This window comes from Pocillopora damicornis, chromosome 1 (assembly GCF_964200805.1).
Source record: "Pocillopora damicornis chromosome 1, jaPocDami1.2, whole genome shotgun sequence".
In the NCBI taxonomy this organism is placed as follows: domain Eukaryota; kingdom Metazoa; phylum Cnidaria; class Anthozoa; order Scleractinia; family Pocilloporidae; genus Pocillopora; species Pocillopora damicornis.
Genome location: NC_142670.1, coordinates 8120335 through 8140441, shown reverse-complemented (window position 1 = coordinate 8140441; position 20107 = coordinate 8120335). Strand labels below are relative to the sequence as shown.

The 20107-nt window shown below is 36.8% G+C and overlaps 1 protein-coding gene across 1 annotated transcript; it reads right to left on the bottom strand.

Annotated features, from left to right (window-relative positions):
• Window positions 1–15659: 15659 nt before the first annotated feature.
• LOC149051766 (adhesion G protein-coupled receptor D1-like) lies at window positions 15660–19761 on the bottom strand. The gene is made up of 11 exons (XM_089187382.1): window positions 19733–19761; window positions 18853–18979; window positions 18655–18758; window positions 18211–18313; window positions 17949–18099; window positions 17756–17837; window positions 17436–17502; window positions 16964–17048; window positions 16580–16704; window positions 16242–16283; window positions 15660–16129 (listed from the first exon to the last, which is right to left on the bottom strand). Exons 1-11 carry the CDS (start codon window positions 19756–19758, stop codon window positions 15986–15988), a joined length of 1056 nt encoding a protein of 351 aa, XP_089043508.1. The 5' UTR covers window positions 19759–19761; the 3' UTR covers window positions 15660–15985.
• Between the last annotated feature and the right edge of the window lie 346 nt (window positions 19762–20107).

Below are 20107 nucleotides of genomic sequence, written 5' to 3'. Positions count from 1 at the left end.
TATTCCATTCCCCTTGGATGACCGTTTAATACAGGTTTGACTATAAGAGCAGTTTACTGCTTCTGAATTGCATAGTAAATTTTTTTTTAATCTACTTGCCACTTCGCCAGAGGGAGAAATTACCTTGATTTTTATGATCAACACAAACATGAATTACGGCTTAAAGACGCCAGCAACTTGCCAATATGAATGGAAGATGTCCTATATAGGCGATCGGCAGAAGGAAGAGCCTTGCTTAACTCAAAAGTTCTGAAGCAGATCCATTTACTACATGTGTTGCATCTGAGTTCGTGCCTATGACATCACGAAATAGCTTTTCCAATGCACTTTGCCTGTGGTTAGCCAGGGCTATGCTTGGTTGGCTGTAAATTTTGCGAATAAACTGCCTCAGATACAACTTTCATCCTTCCCAGCACATATGCCTTTCATTTTCAAAAAACCAAGAGTGGAAATTCATGTGATTCTTTGCCATAAGCGTGCACTGCATGCATGAAGCACCGTCTTAGAAAAAGCGTCCCCTTCCGTGGAGCAAGAATAATACATGTCACTCATAATTACACACTTATACCGTGAACATAGGTTAGTCAGTCATTAAAGGGGCTTAAAAATCAACTCGGTGTCACCTTTTCCGAGTCGCTACACCTAACTTATAGCCATGTGATGCTTTTTTTGAGCTCGGTTTATAGGGATATTTATTACGAGTATTGAGGCCCTAAGATCCATATATCACCTACGATGAAAACGAAGATGTCTACAAATGTCGATGGCTGGAATAGAATTGCAATTTTGGCGTTTTATACTGTATATGGGAAGACGAAAGCTACTGATCCCTATTGCTGATTTGCTTCAAAAATAAATAATAGAAGGTCTCTTCCAATCATAAATACCAGTAAACTCATAAAGAAAATTACTAATTCTTACGTTTGGTTCCGAAATGCTTTCCAAAACACTCAACTCCTGTTTGTATCTTTGACCTAAAAAATTTACGATTTTTTAAATGTTTTTTTTTGTTATTATAATTTTTTTTATCAGAACAGTCATAACGTTTATCTATTTGCAATTTGGGTGTTCATTGATTTTAGGAGGACATTGAAATAAACGAACGTACACCAAACAAACAGTGAATTTAAACTTTTTCTTGGTTTTTTTTTTTTTCCTTTTGGGATCCGACACCAGAACTGAATCAGAAGTTAGAAGTTCATCAAGACTTTCTCTAGATAAACTATCGTAGGGAGATACGACGACTTACTGTAGTAAGAATAAATGGACATATATAAAGTTGATACTCACCCATAAATCTTATCAACAATGCGTTCGTAGTCGATGATTGAAGAATGTTCATTTCTTCGAGAAATAATTTCCCCGCGGCTAAAAAAGCCAACTTAAGCCGGATGATGCACTCGCTATATGATAGAGTGTATTATATTACAGTCGGTATGATGGTTTGTCCATTATCTTCTATATCGTTGTGTAAAATTATTGCTCGGGAGTGCTTGATAGACCGGTATCCAGTAAATGGATGATTTCAGCTTGTATTTTGTTAATTTTTAGCGACAGTCAAGCTTTTAAAATGCAACATATTTTTCTCGATTTAGAACTGGCTGACATGTACAGTGTGAACGTCCGGTATTTCATTTCGCAGTTACACCACAATGACATCTGAAGTCAGAACAAACATTTTCTGTTTGTTCTTGAATAGAAGGAAATGACTAATTTCAGACATTTCTTAAGAACTACCATTTTAAGCGTCGGGGTTACTTTTTGAAATCTATCGCAGTTTTGCAGTAAACTCTTTAATCTCTCTTCTAACGGCTGTCTTATTTACATGTCATTCCTATTTTACTAATTGTTTTTGCCTAAAGCAAATTTAAAATGGGCATAAGTTTTTTTCTGCCATTAGAAACCTGCCCCTGACAGCCCATTTAAGTTCAAACTTAAAAAGTTAGAAAAAGCAATACAAACGAATAATTTAAAACGAGACCAAAATTTTGTAAATTAAAAATGATGCACTGAGAAAGTCACAGTGGGTAGCAATAGCAGCGCGCTTATAAGGATCCTTAAATGTTTTCCTTGTTTTCTGCATTTGTAAACCGAAAAGAATTAAAAGTCATGAAATTGGAGAACTACTACGTTTGTTTCTTGATATACACGAGTGTTTTTGGGACAAACTTCTTCAGTGCAGTGCTTTTCTCGCGCCGATAAACCTTAACTCGCCAGTAGCATTACGCTTGAAATACCCTTATCATGATATCAAACCCTGAAAAATTATTTCCGCCCAACACGGAATTTTTTTTTTCGGAAAATATTCGAACCTACAGAAAAGGATACGTATAACAGGAGTACATGATCCTATATGAATTGTATGTCCTCCCCCCCCCCCCTTGGGGACAAAATTAAACAAAATAGACGTGACTTCATTTGTATATTCCTGATAGTTTATATTTCCTCAAAGGTGTTTCGGTGATAAACAAGAAGTAGCAAATGCGAAAAATCGCTGTAAGAGTTGCCAATTGTGTATATGCATTCATGTTGTATCTATCGATGCCGACTTTTTCTCCAACTAGTTTTCACTCCAACATTTCAAGCAATACACTTGATCAAACATTTCGACTCTGAGAAATTTGAGAACATTCGTCATTTTCCTGACATGGATACAAAAAAAAAAAGAAAAAAAAAAAGGAAAAGAAAAAAAATGTGGCTTTAAAAAATAATAATGATGACTAGATAGGTGAATATGTATTTATTATACATTTGTTTATTTATCCATCATTGCTATAGGAGCAACTATTTTGTGTCACATTCAATTTGATTACGTATCTGACTTACTATATGGAACACGAAAACAGATTAAAGAAAAGACGTTAAAATCGTTGATTTGTATGTTTAACACAATTTATAGGCAATCAAGCTTTTACACAGTTTTTTTCTTTTAATTTTAGGGCGAACCTTAAACTTAACAATAAAAATACAAACATTGCAGTTGACTAACTTCAACGCCTTGGAATGTAAAGCTCTTCTACAAGTATTAACATTAAGCAGAAATATCTTAAGAAGGGCGACAAACCGAGTGAGATTTATATCATTGTATCCGTTCCATTAAAACGAGGGTCCAAGCATCATGTACTATTGTTGTTAGCAGTACTGTCTCCAATTTATCCAAGCTACCTTTGCAAAGGGCCTACTTCCTATGGAAACAGATAGACCCATGATTTACCAGGATGCCGAATGCGGCCCTTCGTAACAACAATTAAAGTCAACAGCTAATAGCACTATATAAGCGGTTCATTTATGTATTTACGTCATTACGATAATGACCAGGATGGCCCTACCTTTAGTGAAGGGGGGGGGGGAGGGGGGGCATTGGGGTCTACGAAACCGCAGAACTGAAAAAAAATACATTTAAAACCGCAACAAAAATTTGCTTAAAGCCGAAAATCGCATCCAAAACCGTCTAAGCCGATTTTTCACATCCTAGTTGTCAAAACCCTAATCGACCCAATACAGATGACAGATAGAGCACAAAGAGGTCTCACAGCTATGGAGGCAAAAAGATTGCCGCTCAGATCAAAGAGGAATTGGAACCCGAATAGGAAAAGCCAAAACTACTTCGGACTCCAAATCTGAAAGCCCATTAGTATTTTTGACGAAAACCGAAAACCAAGTGCCAAAACTCGGAAATCTGCGAAGCACAATAAACACCAAAACTGTAAAATCGAAGTTTGTTTGGCAGAAAACCGAAACACCGATCTAAAAAAATGACGAACACCGCAAAACCAAAAATCCTAATCCCCCCTTCCTTACTGATACTACGATACTAATCAGGCTCTACTGAGGAATTACAGAGGGAAGGTCATGCTAAGTGATTGCAAATCGCTAAAAGATGATTGACTAACTTCACCGAGGCGCGGTGCTATTTATGCATCCAAAGACTGCATTTCGACTGCCCTTATTTTCCCGGCATCACTTGCGTTAACTCGTGAGCTCTTCCTTGCAGAGTTTCCAACTTCGTAAGATGGAAAAATTGCGTTCATCCTCCTTTTCAATCGCTCTTTAATCTGTAGATGAACAATTGGCCAAATATCAGTCCTTAACCATCCAAAGCTCAGTGATTCTAAAGTCTTCACAATTCACTTGATCTACCTCCCCTGTTTCATATCATTCTTACCTGGCTGTTTCGCACACAATGGAAGAAAAAAATCAGGAATCCCTAAGACAGAAAATTATTTCAAGATCAGCCTTTTTTAGAGATGGCAGAGCGTCGTTTAAAAAGTTTGATGTAGTGCAAACATCTTGTAATCTCTATCTTGAAATCGTCTTTAAAAAATGGATAAAACAGTAAATTAAGGGAAGTTGCAGATCTCAAAAACCAAGAAGTAAATCCCCTCTTGTCGACTAGGTTACCTTTGAACGGGAAATATCATCAGACTAATGTAAGAATGTAGTTTGGACATTCAAGTTAGCAAACAGATGATTAGATTTCCGACAGTCTTATTTACATCTCACCTGAATCGAATTGACGACGGTGAAAATGTAGGCGAAAGCTTTTTGTGATGACGACAAAAGACCGAATACTCACCTGAGTTGAGTTAAAGATGGTAAAAATGTAGGCGAAAGCTTTGTGCAATGGCGACAAAAGACCGAATAGCCACGTTATACCCATCAGTGGAATCATCACCGCGCATGTTTTAAAGCCAAGTCTGCCGGAATAACGACAACATTTAAAAAAAGTTTGAATTATTTGATTGTTTCCTGTACATAATCATGAATTAACCTCTTCAATGAATAAGTAATTAATTTCTCACTGTTTATTGCTAGCTAGGGTGGAATTGAGGCAAATACCTCACAACTAGATGTTACAGCAATTGGTTCCCGTTTATTTAACTTTTTTCCCTCCACTGATTAAAATATTTCGCTAACTACAAATTTTAAATCTCACCGTATCTGCTTGATATGAGTGTCTTCCCTCATAGGCTGCACTAGCGTGGTCATCTCTTTTATGACTCGGACGAGAATCAAAATGTTGAGCTGAAACAAACAAGGAATGTCAAATATCGGCAGAGTGGTTGTTGCTAAGACAAGTAATGCTGAATACATTGTGGGCGTAAATTGAGCTAACAAGCCAACTGGGAGCTGGTCAATGAATTGGGTACAAATTGGCTTGTTAGCTCAATTGGTAGAGCGCTGCACCGGTATCGCAGAGGTCATGGGTTCAAGTCCCGTACGGGTCTGAATTTTTTTCAGGTCCTATTTACAACTACTAGTTTCAGTAGTGTTCTTAGCTGCGAGGATCTTCTAATTTCATCTCTCCACCGCAGTGCAAATATGTGAATTTTCATATATCTAAATTCCTCATTCACTTGGATGTTTATTTGTACCCAATTCATTGACCAGCTCCCAGTTGGCTTGTTAGCTCAATTGGTAGAGCGCTGCACCGGTATCGCAGAGTTCATGAGTTCAAATCCCGTACGGGCCTGAATTTTTTTCAGGTCCTATTTACAACTACTAGTTTCAGTAGTGTTCTTAGCGGCATGAAAAGAATTAGAAATGTGTCAATCACCTCAAAGGAATTGTATTACCACTAGTGAAGGTAAGGTAAACATTAGTCCATTACCCCTGAGCTGCCATTGTAGTCAAGTAAGACAGCAAAATGAGTCAAATGATTGCAGCTGCACACTGTTTCTTCTGAGTTGCTTTGTGATACAACCACATAGCATCCTCTCCCTGAAAATCCTTCTGAGCTGGAAAAATAACGACAACGTTAAAAGAAAAAAAGACACAAAAAAAATTAAAACAATAACAGCAATATTATAAAAAAAAATTGTGGAGAAGACCTTTGGTTACCAAAGGGTCAACTAGCTATCTTCCTCATATAATCGTAGCCTCGAGACTTTCTTGACTACTTTCCATTTTATTCAGTAATTGATATGTGCCACTCATAGAGTCGGCTTTGATATTCTAGCCGGTACGATGTGATGAAAAGGTATATTGACGATCCAGGCGAGTAAAACACAACTGTATCTTACCTTCTGTGAAGAAAATTGAAAAAACGGAAATATCGAAAAAAAATCAAAGGTAAACTTTTAATTTTGCGGTAAAAAAAACGATTCTGTTAGCAACAATATGTACGACGATGGCAGAAGCGAAAAATGTTGACAACCGCAAGTGAAAAGGAATAAAATGCATAAAACAAATAGCTTCAAAACAGGAAGTAACAGATTGACAGTGATGGATGTTTGATAACTTTAGGGAAGTCACATTGGCATCATAGTCAAGTGGGGACTTTTTCCACTCGAATATTATTGTTTTTTTGGTTTTCCATGCTGCAAGAGCTGATTGGTGTTTCCTTCACAAACAAAAAAAAAATTCATTGTGATTAACAAAGATTACGGAAGCCTGGCTTGCATAGCTTTTTAGAACAAGGTACGTAATATATTTCAGTTTCTTACCTTTTGTTAAAGCCCCTCCAAAACACACATGTCTTTTTTCTTTCATTAACCTGAAAATGTGTGTCTCCTTGAAATAAATAAACACAGTGTAGAGCAATTGATACCAATTTTGATCGTGTTCTTACCTTCAGGTTTCTGAACTTTAATATGATATTCGCTTCCAGTTTTTCTGGTTTTGGATCCATAGCCACGGCCATTATCCTAGAGTTCAAATACCTAACAAAAAAGGAAAGGAAAATTATAATTTTTATATTTTGAATCATATAATTTTAGAGAAGTTGAACTTCACCTCGTGGCTTTGCCTGCTTCATTCCTGACAAGTTGATCTGTGTCTAGTAGTTCGTGGAGATCCTTATACACAATCCCAACAACTAATGAAACTAAAAAAAATCGAAAAGTTAAAAAGGCTGAAGCACAGTCTTTTAAGAAACTTCAGATAACTCAATCATCTAGACTGTGTAAAGAAACAAACAAACTCAGGACTCTGTTTATGTGCAAATGAATTTCAATACCGCGTAAATTTATAAGGGAAACCAGGGGAATTGTTCTTACACAATTTAGGAGTAAACACTGCAGTAGATACCAACCGGATTTCGGAAAGTTTGCAGACAAAACATTTATGCTTGCTTGCAATTCTTGATTCTCAAGGTAGAAATCACTTGCATTTTGATGGTAGGCTTTATGAATACCTAGCACTAACGAACAAAACATCAGGTGATGGTTTCAATAATTTCACGACTCTTGCTGGACTGAAAATACAGTCTGTAAACCATGGTTGTATCAACGCTTTTATTTACTTTAGCTCTCAACGAGTGCAATCCTTAAAATATTGTAAAACCATCCATAATAAGGGGTATTCAATGGACGGACCAGATGGATGGATTTGATCCAGCAATAGCGTTTCTCATTCAGTAATCTGTACAAATTTATTTCATCATCAAGGCCCATAGACCATATTGTGTTCAGACTCACCCATTTTGTGACTGTCGATCACTTGTGGGGACCTCGTTCCAATCAGGTGGAGCTTGCTGTAGTTAAGAGCAAAGTCCTCAAAGGCAACTGCCACCTTAAAAGTGGATTCTCTTCTTGTCTCAATCTCTTCTGTTACAGAGGCGTGTTTACGAGCTTTTGTGATGTTTTTAATAATGGTGATGAAGACTTCTAAAACCACTATGGCTTCCTGTAATGAAATGTAGTATTTTGCTCAGCTAAGGTACCAAGAATTTGTGGGTAGAAAACAAAAAAAGATTAATAGATAAATGAGAAAAAGTATTCCAGCGAGAGAGCCAACCAATGTCGGGCACAGATATATGTGCGCAGGTTAAATATCGACTCGTCCAGAAGGATCAATTATTCAGTTAATTCAGTTATTGTCCTATCATTTAAAAACAGATAACAATTATACTGATAATTATGATCATAATAAAACTGATAACGATAATTTATCAATAAAAATTCCAATAAGATATTTCTTACAGGCATGAAAAACTATGTAGCTCAACGTCGTAATCAAATTAAAAATTATGAGCCATTAATATTTTACTTTTACGAGCAATATGAGACGAAAGCAGAAAAACTAACATACCGACAAAACATGATTTATACGCTTTATGATAATTCATATTTGCGGATTCTGTTTGAACATTTAAAACAGACCGACGGAGCGTTAGTTGCATAACTGTGGAAAGAAATTAGTATAATAAAATACCTGCAAGGAACTGACATTGGTAATATCCATTCTGCCAAGTTTAGAGACATGTTCAGCCGCCTGAGGTAAGGAAAATAATAGTTGAATTGTAGAATATGAGAATCCTAAAAGGGAAAAACAAAAACATACAAACAAACAAAACAAAACAAAAACAAAAAAAATTACACACCAGCTTCTGAATCATTTTTGACTGCAATGGCGATGATGATATCAATGGCATTAAGGGCGCGGATGAAAGCAGGTAAAAAGGTAACTGAAACGACGGCAACTGAGACTGAGACTGAGAAGGTGACAGGGAAAGCGGTGGCCAAAGCGATGGCGACGGCAAGCAAGACTGCAACTGAGACAGTAACTGCGAAGGTGACTGGAAAGATGACTGTGATGTCAACTGAAAAGTCAAGTGCGATGGTGAAAGTGATGGCAAGTGAGAGGCCATCTGCAATGGCAACTGGGATAATGTTGACTGTGAATGTGGTGTTGAATGTAAATCCCAGTGCAACTGAGATGGCGAATGCGACAGCAACTGAGAAGGCAACTGTGACAATGAATGAGAGGGAGATTCTGACGACGATTGAGGGAGTGGCTGGGAAGGCGATTGGGAAGGGAACTGCAGCAATGACGGGAACTGCGACTGAGATGGCAAATGAGACGGTGTATGAGAGAGTGACTGAGACATCGACTGCATCACCGACTGCATCACCGACTGCAAGGGTGACTGAGACATTGACAGGGATGGTGATTGTGACAGTGAAAGAAATTTCAAAGATGATGACCACAGTGGCGGCGATGGAGTAGGACGTAACTTTCTGGATTCGGATGATGAAGATGCGTCTGCAGTTGACTGAAACGTCCTGTGAAATGCCAACTGTAACAGGGACTGAGAAGGTGTCTGGGAAGTCGATTGCCAAAGAGATGGCAACTGAGAAGTCGAATGCAGTGGTGACTGAGAAGGCAACTGTGACGACGACTGTGAAGGAAACTTGGAAAGTAATTGGAAAGGCGACTGCGACAACGACGATGAATGAGACAGTGGATGAGATAGTGACAGCGACAATGATAACCATAATGGCGGCGATGGAGTGGGTTGTGGCCTTATAGATTCGGATGGTAAAGATGTTTCTGCAGTTAAAGTTGAGGATAGTAATGAGGCAGCTGACAAAAAAAAATAAACAAACAAACAGGTAAACAAACATTAGTAAAGAACAGGAACAAACAGAAACGTAATGATCTAGAAATGTTTGCCCAAGTGAAAATTTTATCCTGATTGTCAGAAGGTCCATGAGTTCCGCTTGCTATGATAGCAGTGGTGGGTGTACCAAACGTGAACTCATAGGTAACATTCGCATTACGGTCAATGAGCCTTTTACTTGATTCAATATTAAAAATAAATGGCTAATTTCTCTTACCTTTGGGAATTTCACAAATATAAGCCATATAATTGACTCTATTTTAATGACTCTATTTTAAGGCGCAACGAATTTTAAAAGAATATATTTTCTATTTAGTTATTTGTTTAGAATCTTAAACACTTCTTCGTAAAGCAAAAAAGTGTTCAAATCATTATTTTACTTACTGTAAGCTTCTGTTCCACGTTCTGTTGAAATTTTAGTCACGAATAATTGAGTTGTTGAAGCCCCAATAGATGTAAAGAAATCCGACGGGTATGAATATGAAGTGACGCTGTGACTATCTGAACATTTGGTGATGTTACATTTACCGTCACACGTCTGTGTACAAACGTTAGCGTTGCAACACATGTTGCACACCTGTCCTTTTTCTCTGCATCTTTGTGTACATTTTTTCCCGCTGCAGTTCAGTTTACATTCTTTAGCGTCGCAGATTTGTTCACAATGCGGACCGTTACATTCTAGATCCATTACACATTCATCTCGTTTACCTTGACACTTCTGTGTTTTACACTTTTCCCCGCTGCAGTTCAGTTTACATTCTTTAGCGTCGCAGATTTGTTCACAATGCGGACCGTTACATTCTAAATCCATCTCACATTCATCTCCTTTACCTTGACACTTCTGTGTTTTACACTTTTCCCCGCTGCAGTTCAGTTTACATTCTTTAGCGTCGCAGATTTGTTCACAATGCGGACCGTTACATTCGAGATCCATTACACATTCATCTCCTTTACCTTGACACTTCTGTGTTTTACACTTTTCCCCGCTGCAGTTCAGTTTACATTCTTTAGCGTCGCAGATTTGTTCACAATGCGGACCGTTACATTCTCGATCCATTTTACATGCATTTCCTTTACCTTGACACTTCTGTGTTTTACACTTTTCCCCGCTGCAGTTCAGTTTACATTCGTTAGCGTCGCAGGTTTGTTCACATTCCGGACCGTTACATTCTCGATCCATTTTACATGCATTTCCTTTACCTTGACACTTCTGTGTTTTACACTTTTCCCCGCTGCAGTTCAGTTTACATTCTTTAGCCTCGCAGGTTTTCTCACAATCCAGACCGTTACATTCTAGATTCATTACACATACCTCTACTCTAGTATCGCACGTCTGTTTACACCCTTTCCCCTTACATTTCATGTAACAATTATAATTACCACTGCTGTAATTCCCGAGCGGATTACAATGATCGCCATCAGTGTTACATTCCGATTTACATTTATCCTGATTGCAATCACCATTGCCCGGCCCAAAACCTGAAACGACAAAAACAAGAACAGAACCAAAAATATGAGAATACTGAATATGAAAACGGTATGACGATAAGTATGAAAAATATCAAGGTATTGCTTCGTTGCGCAAAGAAACAACTTTGCACCATTGTTGCTTAAAACCACTGAAAATAATTTTCATGGAAACTACCATTACAGATAGGCGGTCCTCGTAAGATTAAAGAGTGAGCCTTCTTTCCATTACTACGTTGTTTTGCAGCTTAGGAATTGAGAATTACATAAGGGTGTAAAGAACATTTTTGCATGACGAAGTTGGCTTCTCAGATATTGTTTACAGATTACTGAAAAATTAAATACCCAAGAAAAACTGACTCATAAAAATTGCAAAGGAGAAAAACAAGCCTTGAAAGACTCGGAATGGTATTGCTAAGCTGCTAGGCTCGGCAGTATCTTAAAGGGGTGAGGCGACCTAAATTTCAATTATCTATTTAGTCACTACAGAATTTTCGTATCTTTAAATTAGGAAAAAACCCAAGCTTTAAATATTCCGTCGCAATTTACATCCTCGCGAAAAAGCTTCACTTTTTCTTAATAGGCTTTAAGCCTGTATCTCAATAATACATTGGTAAAACTGCTTCCTGAGATATCTCCCCTAAAATATTTCGTGTTGGCTTTATGAAACAAGCCTGTGTGGTCACCTGCCACCAAGAATGGTCTTATCAGAAACTAATCTAAGTTGTAGCGGTCTTTGTTTCCGCTAAATTTTATTTCGAAGACTTTTCAAAGGGCAACCATTAGAAGTACTCCTCGAAGTGCGATTAGAATGCATTCTAAATGAAAAAAAAACATTTAAAAGGAGCTTTTGCACCCACCCAGCATAGTTATTCATAACAGGAGTGTTCCCCACCCACATCTGGCAACTTCTCGTCATCATTATTTTTTCCGTTTTGTGAGTTTAGTTCCTGTAAGCTGAACAAAATGCAACCCTCTGGAAAATTGTCAGCGGCTGGAGATCGGTCCGAAATATCATTTGCCAATATAAATGCAAGGCTTGTGATAATTTTCCTTTTAGCAAGAACCAGCCGCTTACTCACCGCTGGCAAACACTACGGAATATGGTTTGTCATGCAAATTATTTCCGTCGGGTCTTTCTGCCGCAATTTAGTCGCAGTAAGCCTTTTTACTTAAGTAAAAAAATATAACAGGAACGAAACTAACTTTTCTAGCAAATGCTGCATTTTAATTTTAATATTTTCAATAATTTAGCATAGGATACACAATACTCGGCGAAAAACAGTGCATTTTTGAATAGTAAAGCTTTATAGGCTAAAGATATCAACTTGTGGTGACGGTTTTTATTCCTTTTAATGTTACTATTAATTACTGACAGTTGCCACTCTTTGTTTCTTAAGTCCTTTTACATCGAATGAGGTTGTTTTAAGAGTGCGAGCATCATAGGAGTTGCGTTGAAACAACTACGCCTCCACTTGAAATATGTCTAACTGTTACGTTCCTTAATCAGTTACTTTCTTTCTGGTGTTTAATTAACGTCATCGCTTTGTTTCTAAGACTCTCCCTAAACAGCTCGTATTTCAGTCAATTGCATGTTTTCGAATAAGAAGCATCAAATAATACGGCAGCGAATGAGTTTTTCGTCTCGCTTTAGTTTCGTTTGTGATTTGGTAGTTTTACTGTGTGGATCAGATAAAGAAGTAATTTTCGTTTTTCCTTTAGTAAACATATTTGTTGATGTCCCCTCATGGGCATGCATATGAACATCTTCATGACAATTTCGAATATTCCGTGTTTTCCACGCAACAATAATATTCTCCTCGTGTGGTGCTCCGCCTCAAAAAAAAAATGCACTACCTAGTACATCATCATTAAGCCTTTGATATACAATTATGTTTCATCGCCTTTTGTTTCGATCGCTACTCGTTTTTAATTGATTTCTCCTTTAAGTTGGTTCATTCAGTTGTAATTGTTTTAAGTTCACGAGAAACATTGACTGCTAGTGAGGAATAAATTTAAGTTCGGTTCTTTCATCGCCTGCAAGTCTTTGTTACTCCGAAGTCGTAATTATACCCTCATTAGCCAGCGACAAATTTTAAGCTTCATTTAATGACGAATATGACCGTCGCCTTGCTACAACCCTAATATAATTAGCTATATTTTTTTAGCTTTTTCTAATGGTCCTCAGTAATAAGTGCAGAGCAGAAGGAGTAAGCTTAGAGGGGTGCTTTTAGACAAATTTAAGAGGGAGGAATGATATCCTAATGATTTGTAATTGTAACTTTAAATTATTTGTATATGTTTTTATTTTTATCTTTTCCTTTGTAATTGGCACTGAAAAGCCCCTTTAGGGAAGTGGTCAATAAACGTATGTATGTATGTATGTATCATAATATCTCGTTAATATGCAAACAATCTATTCTTCCTATTTTTTATCATAGGTGTATAGTGTAGGGAGATTGTAATAAGCCGAGAGTTCTCAGCGTTTAGAAAGCCTCCAAAACCAAGCAATGCGCAATATTTTATCAGCTCATCGTAAATCTTGTACAAAAGGTATGCGCAGTAACTTAGGTCTATTAGCATTAAGTCGTTTCCAAAAGGATCTTTGTCAACCACAAGATATTGCATGCTTAGTCTGCCATTTTCTGTTGGAATGATCTTCCAAAAGAGTTAAAGGAACTCAGTCCTTTCTTAAGTTGAAAACAGTATAAAGGAGAACAACTTTGCTGCTTATTAGTATGTATGTATCGCTCTTTTTTCTCTTTTTGTTTATATATATAAATATAAACCATATATACCAAGAGAATTTTGAATAGCCAAAACGTTAAAGTTGCTCAAAAACCTTTTCAGACTTTGGGGCACATTTTCGCCAAAACTAAGGATCCTGTCACGAAAGAACAACGAACCGACGCCATTTATTCTATTCTATTTATTCGCTCGGAATAAGCTTGTGCCACTAATCTAGTGAACGATGATTTATGTTTTAAAAAGAACTTTTGTACTCACTCAACAAAGTCATTGATAATATTTTAAAAAGAACTTTTGTACTCACTGAACAGAGTCATTGATAATAGGACTGTTCCCCATATCTGACAAAATTTCGTCAACATTTCTTTTTTTCTGTGAGCTTAATTTTCTTTTAGCATTATGTTTCCCCAACTCTGATCTTTTTCCCTGTTTGGCAGTATCAGGTTGATAGGAATTCCTTTTTCGTAAACCTTTCAAGATGAGTCTCCTGCTTAAAGGATAAGCTTTCTAGCGTGAGTTGTTTTTAGTGAACATCATCCTTCTGTTGCTAATAAATTTTGCAGGAAATTGAATGTCATGCGAATTCTTGACGTCTTGTCTTCGGTTAAATTCTTTGCACCTGCTTAAAACAAACATGGCAGAATAATCCATTAATATCGAAAGAAACTGTTTCATTTCGTAATCCTTTCAGTAAAATAGAGTGCGACCCACAATCATGCAGTGAGAAAAAAACAAATTAATTTAAACAATTGTGATATCCCCAAGCTCGAGTAAAGTAACTATTTAGTAGCAATTATAACAAAAAATTGCTAATGTCATTTTTACGGTTGCCTACTCACCATTAAGATTCCTTGTTTACTTAGCTATTGAAATAACACTCTCGGTGTTTTTAGAGCGCCTAAAAAATTCGAACCGGCACGGAACAAATGTGTCTCTACTTGAAGTAATTTAGTCATTTTAAAATGATCCTACAGCTTCAATGATAACGCTGCCTTAACTTTCTCTGCCGTTACTTTACTTTTCGCACCTGCTCTTCTCCATGAACACTCAAATATCATCTTTTAATTCATTTAATTCCTTTTTAGATACATTAGTTTGAAAATCTTGGGTATTCAGACCATTCATTATCACTCTATCATTATACTGAGAGGATAACAAGAAGTGTCCTGGGTCATTTCGCGTAAATGAAATATGAAAGGTATCGATCTCTGTTGCTCAACGACGAATGTGTTGGTCGCTATTCCGTTGCATCAGTAATTACAAGCAATGGTGATGAAAAGTTTTCGTGCTCCTCGATATATGTCTGCAGTTATATCTTGTTGGAGTAATAAATCCTTAAAGAATCGCCACAAAGCTCTGATATCACATCTATCCTCTTTCTAATGCAACGAGAGGACACAAAATAGGTGGGCGTAGCTAGGTCTCTTCAGGTCTTCCCCTTTCGAAAGGACCTCACGTGAGTGCGCACCTCACGTAAAGTGGCGTTAACTTATATCAAACGAGCTTGTGATCACGCAGTGGAAAGGATTATTCAACATTTCAGAAGATTTTGTGTCATGTAACTTCTACGAATTCACGCCGGCTACCATGGCAATAGCTTCATATTTAAAGAAACAAACCAAAAAACAGACAAAAACACAACAGAGCATCATAAACACTCACTTAAAAGAGTAGTTGGACTTCTCGGGCATCTTAGAATCTCCCCCTGGGGAGATGGAGTTAGGGGTATGAGAGCGGAGGGAAGGTGGTTGAGATGGATCCAAAACCACTTCCGTCTCTTCCACCCTCTAATGGTTTAATCTAAGCATTGATCAAAACTCAGAGGGATTCTTTCATACGGGACAGTGGAAGTTTGTTTCATTGCTTCTCAATACACCGATTTTAATCCAAGGTGATCAAAACTGACTCGTCAGGGTACAATGTGCCTCGTCATGCGAAAAAATGTAACAGATTACTAAAAGGTATAGTTCATTCACTCCTTTTAATTATTTATCATTTAAACTGTTGATTTAATCATTTTATCATTTAAATAAATGAAAACTTGACTTTTACCACTGCTATTACAAAAGCACAATCGTATTTGGTATTTTTATAAGTAGCTTAGAGTTACCTTGTGTACTCAAAATGTGGACCAATATTAAGTCGTTATAAATATAATAAACAGTGGTTTAAAGGAAATACAGTAAAAGTGTATACGTGTTAAACAAGTGAAACTTGAATGTGTGATACGATTTTTTTTTCATTTTCGTTCTATTGAATCCAGTTATTTAAGCTAATTTTTTTTAATTCCAACTTATTTGAAGACTGCTATTCAACTGCTCGCATATCACTGACATCACTTGGATTAACCTGTTACCTTTTCCTTACAGCAGGAAAAACGGTATCACTGAAAGTCGTGTAAATTAAATGACAGAATACTGTATGGCGCTATTCTTTGAATGACTGCATTTCTACTGCCCTCACTTCGCAAGCACCTCTTGGATTAATTTGAGAGCTCTTCTTCGCATAGTTTCCATGATCTACAGCAGATGGGAAAATGATGTTCATCTTCCTTTTCAATCGCTCTCTAATCTGCAGATGAACAGGCGACCAAAAATCAAATGGTAACCGCCAAAATCTTTATTGGTGTCTAGCAAATTTATAATTCGTCTTATGTACATACTCAGCTTGATATTCATCATACCTGGCTGTTCCGCACACAATGAAGAACGAAAATCAGGATTCCCTGAAACAGATACTTAATTATATCAGTATTACACTTTTTGTAATCCGGGTGAGAAAGGTGATAACGGTATGATCGTTTGAGATGACACCACAATAAAGGTGGCAAAAGAATGAATTAAAGCAAGTCGCATATCTCTTAAACCAATAAAGATTGTCTGCTGTTGGGTAAATTATTTTGAATAGGCGATATCATCTGACCAAAAGAGTCTTTTTTAGGCAAAAGAGTGGTTTGAGCATTTAAGTATGTGAACAGATGACTAAAATTTAATTATAGACTAACTTTTATTAAAAGCTCACCTGAGTAGAGCTGAAAATGGTGAAAAGGTAGGCGAGAGCTTTGTGTGATGATAGCAAAAGACCAAAAAGCCATGTGACACCCAGCAGTGGAACCATCACCGCGCATGTTTTAATGCCAAGTCTGAATAACGACAATAATATATGATGAGGATCGATTAACCGTTTCTTTCCGTCACGGGAAAAAAATCGCATTGCTTCATCGCTGCAAACGAACGAGAGTGGAATCTAGGAAAATACTGCTAGACTAAATGCGGCAATAATTTGATTTCATCACTCGAGGAGTCTTTGTAGAAACTAGTTTTTACTTACCTTTCCCCCCCCCTGAATTTTTTAACTAGTTTACCACAATTATCTAATAAATGTTAAATTTGAAGACTTCCCGTATCTGCTGTAAATGGCTGTCTTCCCCCGTGGGTTGTGTTAATGTGCTCATCTCCTTAATTATTCGGACGACTATCAAAATGTTGAGCTGAAAAAAATAAGGATTATGAAATGTATCGCTGAAAACAGAAAAAATTGTCATTTGTCCTGTTACGAGCGTTTGAAAAAAGAAAATTCTGAACCTTTATAGAAAATTAAACCCCTGTCTTCAGCTAACCAACGCGCTCCGACGTCTCTATAATGAGCAGCAGAGAACCGTGTGCTGCCACGCTATTACTTTTTCATACACAGGCCAAGAGGAATGGAAGTTGGAAAGACACAAGGGAATATCAATTGGAGTTGATATTCTTTGGAAAGATGGTAAACGTTTACTAATAAAAATCTTTAATAATAGGCAGTCCTGCTGTAGGAAATAACGATAATATTACCGAAAATTATCATAATAATAATAACAATAATAACAACGCAGACTCACAACTTCAATGACAGCTACAAATGTGACGAAGATCCAGATCAGGTTGTTTCTCGAGGACAGCCAGCAACTGGAAACGAGTATATAAAAAAAAAATTAAATTCCAGAAAATAATCTTCAGAGCACAACACAAATCAAATACAACAGCATAATAAAACAAGGCAACTCCAAGTGAAAACAAATGGAGTGATAAAGTAAAACTGGGAAGAGATCTTAACAATAGGAACGGGTCGTGAAATGCTGATTATTTAAATGAAAAGAGAGAGAGGGAAGAGGAAGAAGAGAGAAGAAACTGTAGTTATATTATTCGCTGTTTCTCATACTATGGTTCACTGGTATAGCTTTTCATTCCATCTTTTCCAGCAGCGATGCTCATTGAAATGCCAACCATGATGATGGGCAAGCCTAAACATAAGTAGAATGAAGTTAGTGCAACTCGAGAAGTCATACGTCCAATTTTGAGGCGATTTCGATTCAGCAGCTTACAATAATTTACAACAAATGAAATAACATTACCCCATGATATGAAGTGATACATATGCATCTTGGTGCTGATGTTATAAACTTTCACAACAACTAGAAAGAAATAAATTTCCTCCACCAGCATCCAACAGAAAGCTGCCAGTAGGAAATACTGCAAGAAAGCTGCTATTAGGACACAGAGAGCCTACGAGAGAGAAAAAAACGTTTTTGTAGGTTTTTCATATTATTTCCAAAAGAGAATCTGTTCGGCCCCTAAAAAGCAAATAAACCATAAATAGATAAATTCAACACTTACGGTATTTTCTGTAGCGTTTATGCCGGCGAGAAAGACTATTTGTCCAGCTCCGAGGGACAAAGAAAGAGTCAGTCGTATTTGAGTCAGAGGTTGCCATACGTCACTAGTGAAACAAGCAAGCAATAAAAAAACTGACAAACAAACAAAACAAAAAAAAGGAAAAAACTCAAAGCAAGACAGAAACAAAAACAAAACGAAGCAATATTTGACAAGGTATTCTATTAATTTTGTACTGTACTACTTTAGACATCCTACCGGCCCTCGCTCATAAATTTAATTGATCTCTATGACATTTTATTCATCTTAATTCGTTATTATTTTATTTGTTCAATAAACTTTTGAATTTCATCGATATTTTTTTAAAGAACTTGTCTGTTCTAAGCCCCAAATCATTCAAGGTCATGCAAAGACTTGGTTCTTTGAGCGTATGCTTACAGTACTTACGTGAGGTAGGAATATAGAATAATTGTCAAAAGAATTCCAAAGATGGAAAGGCACAATCCCACGTGGGTGATAATTTCATGAATAGTTTCGTCTTCCACAGTGAGCTGCGAAGAGAGATGGATAATCAGCGGATTCGTTACTTAATCCAATGAAATTTTATTACTAATACTAAATGTAAGGTGAAAATCAATTCATTACCCCTGGGATACCGTTGTAGTCAAGTAAGACAGCAAAATTAGTCAGATGATTGCAGCTGCAAACTGTTTCTTCTGAATTGCTTTTCGATGTAACCAAATGGCATCCTGTCTCTGAAAATCCGCCTGAGCTGAAAATAATGAAATAATAATCAAAATAATAATCATAATCATAATAATAATAAAAATATAAATTGAAACTACCCCGAAAATTCATCAGGGCACCGATGGGTTTATTTTCTGTCTTCCTTGCGCTGAGTTCATAACCTTTACACATAGTCGAGTACTTTCGAATTTGACTTTTGTCGACATCTTCTCCTTGCCACCCATGGATCTGCCTTTGAGTGATCACAGTCAGCATTCCAAACTGAGTAAAATGGATGCTGATGACATTGATATTCAGGCTATGCACAATTCTTAAATAGACTCGTAAAACATTGATACAACCTAGCTTAGGTAAAAGCAAACAAGAAAACAAGCAAGGCTGGAAACACACTGAAACAAACAAAGACGATAATACAACCAAAAAAATCAATAAACATATAACAATAATAAATTGAAGGAATCTATAAGCAATGGATATATATATATATATATATATATATATATATATATATATATATAGCCATGGAAAGAGAAAATAAAAATAGCAACAACAAAACCTTCCAAAAAAGGTAACATATAACAATTCAATACCTTCATTTTAAAAAGAAACAGATTGACCTTGAAAGGCCTTTTAAGAATGTAGGGAAAGTTTCAACGTTTCTTCAAAGTCGAGTGAGGAATTATTGACGGTTAATAATAACCCCAGAAAACACCCGTTTAAGTGTTAAGAAGAATAAATTACTCCTGGAATAGGATGAAAAATACATTCCAGCTGTTACCTTTCACTTAAGCCACTCCAAAACATGCATTTCTTCTCTCCTTCATGAATCTACGCTCGGAATATAAACACTGAAATCATATACTCGGAATAAATATCACAACGTAAAACAATTGAACTGATTTTGATCCTGTTCTTACCTTCAGATTTCGGAACCTTAAGATGATATTCTCTTGTAATTTTTCGGGATTTGGATCTAAAGCCACGGCCGTTATCCCGGAGTCCAAATACCTCAGGAGGAAATAGATTATCAGTATGAAACAGATTAATCTAAGGCATAGTAATCACTCTCATGAAAATAGCAAGCTAGGAGCCCGCTATTATCAACTCGGAAAATCATTAATTCACATGACTAATTATCTCTCAATAGGGTTTT

Coding starts and splice junctions, on each gene's coding strand:
- LOC149051766 (XM_089187382.1), bottom strand. CDS start 19,758: ATGTTTTGGAGTGGCTTAAGTGAAAG. Junction 18,759..18,852: donor ACTACAACGGTATCCCAGGG/GTAATGAATTGA, acceptor CTCTCTTCGCAG/CTCACTGTGGAAGACGAAAC. Junction 17,838..17,948: donor GTATCACTTCATATCATGGG/GTAATGTTATTT, acceptor ACTTATGTTTAG/GCTTGCCCATCATCATGGTT.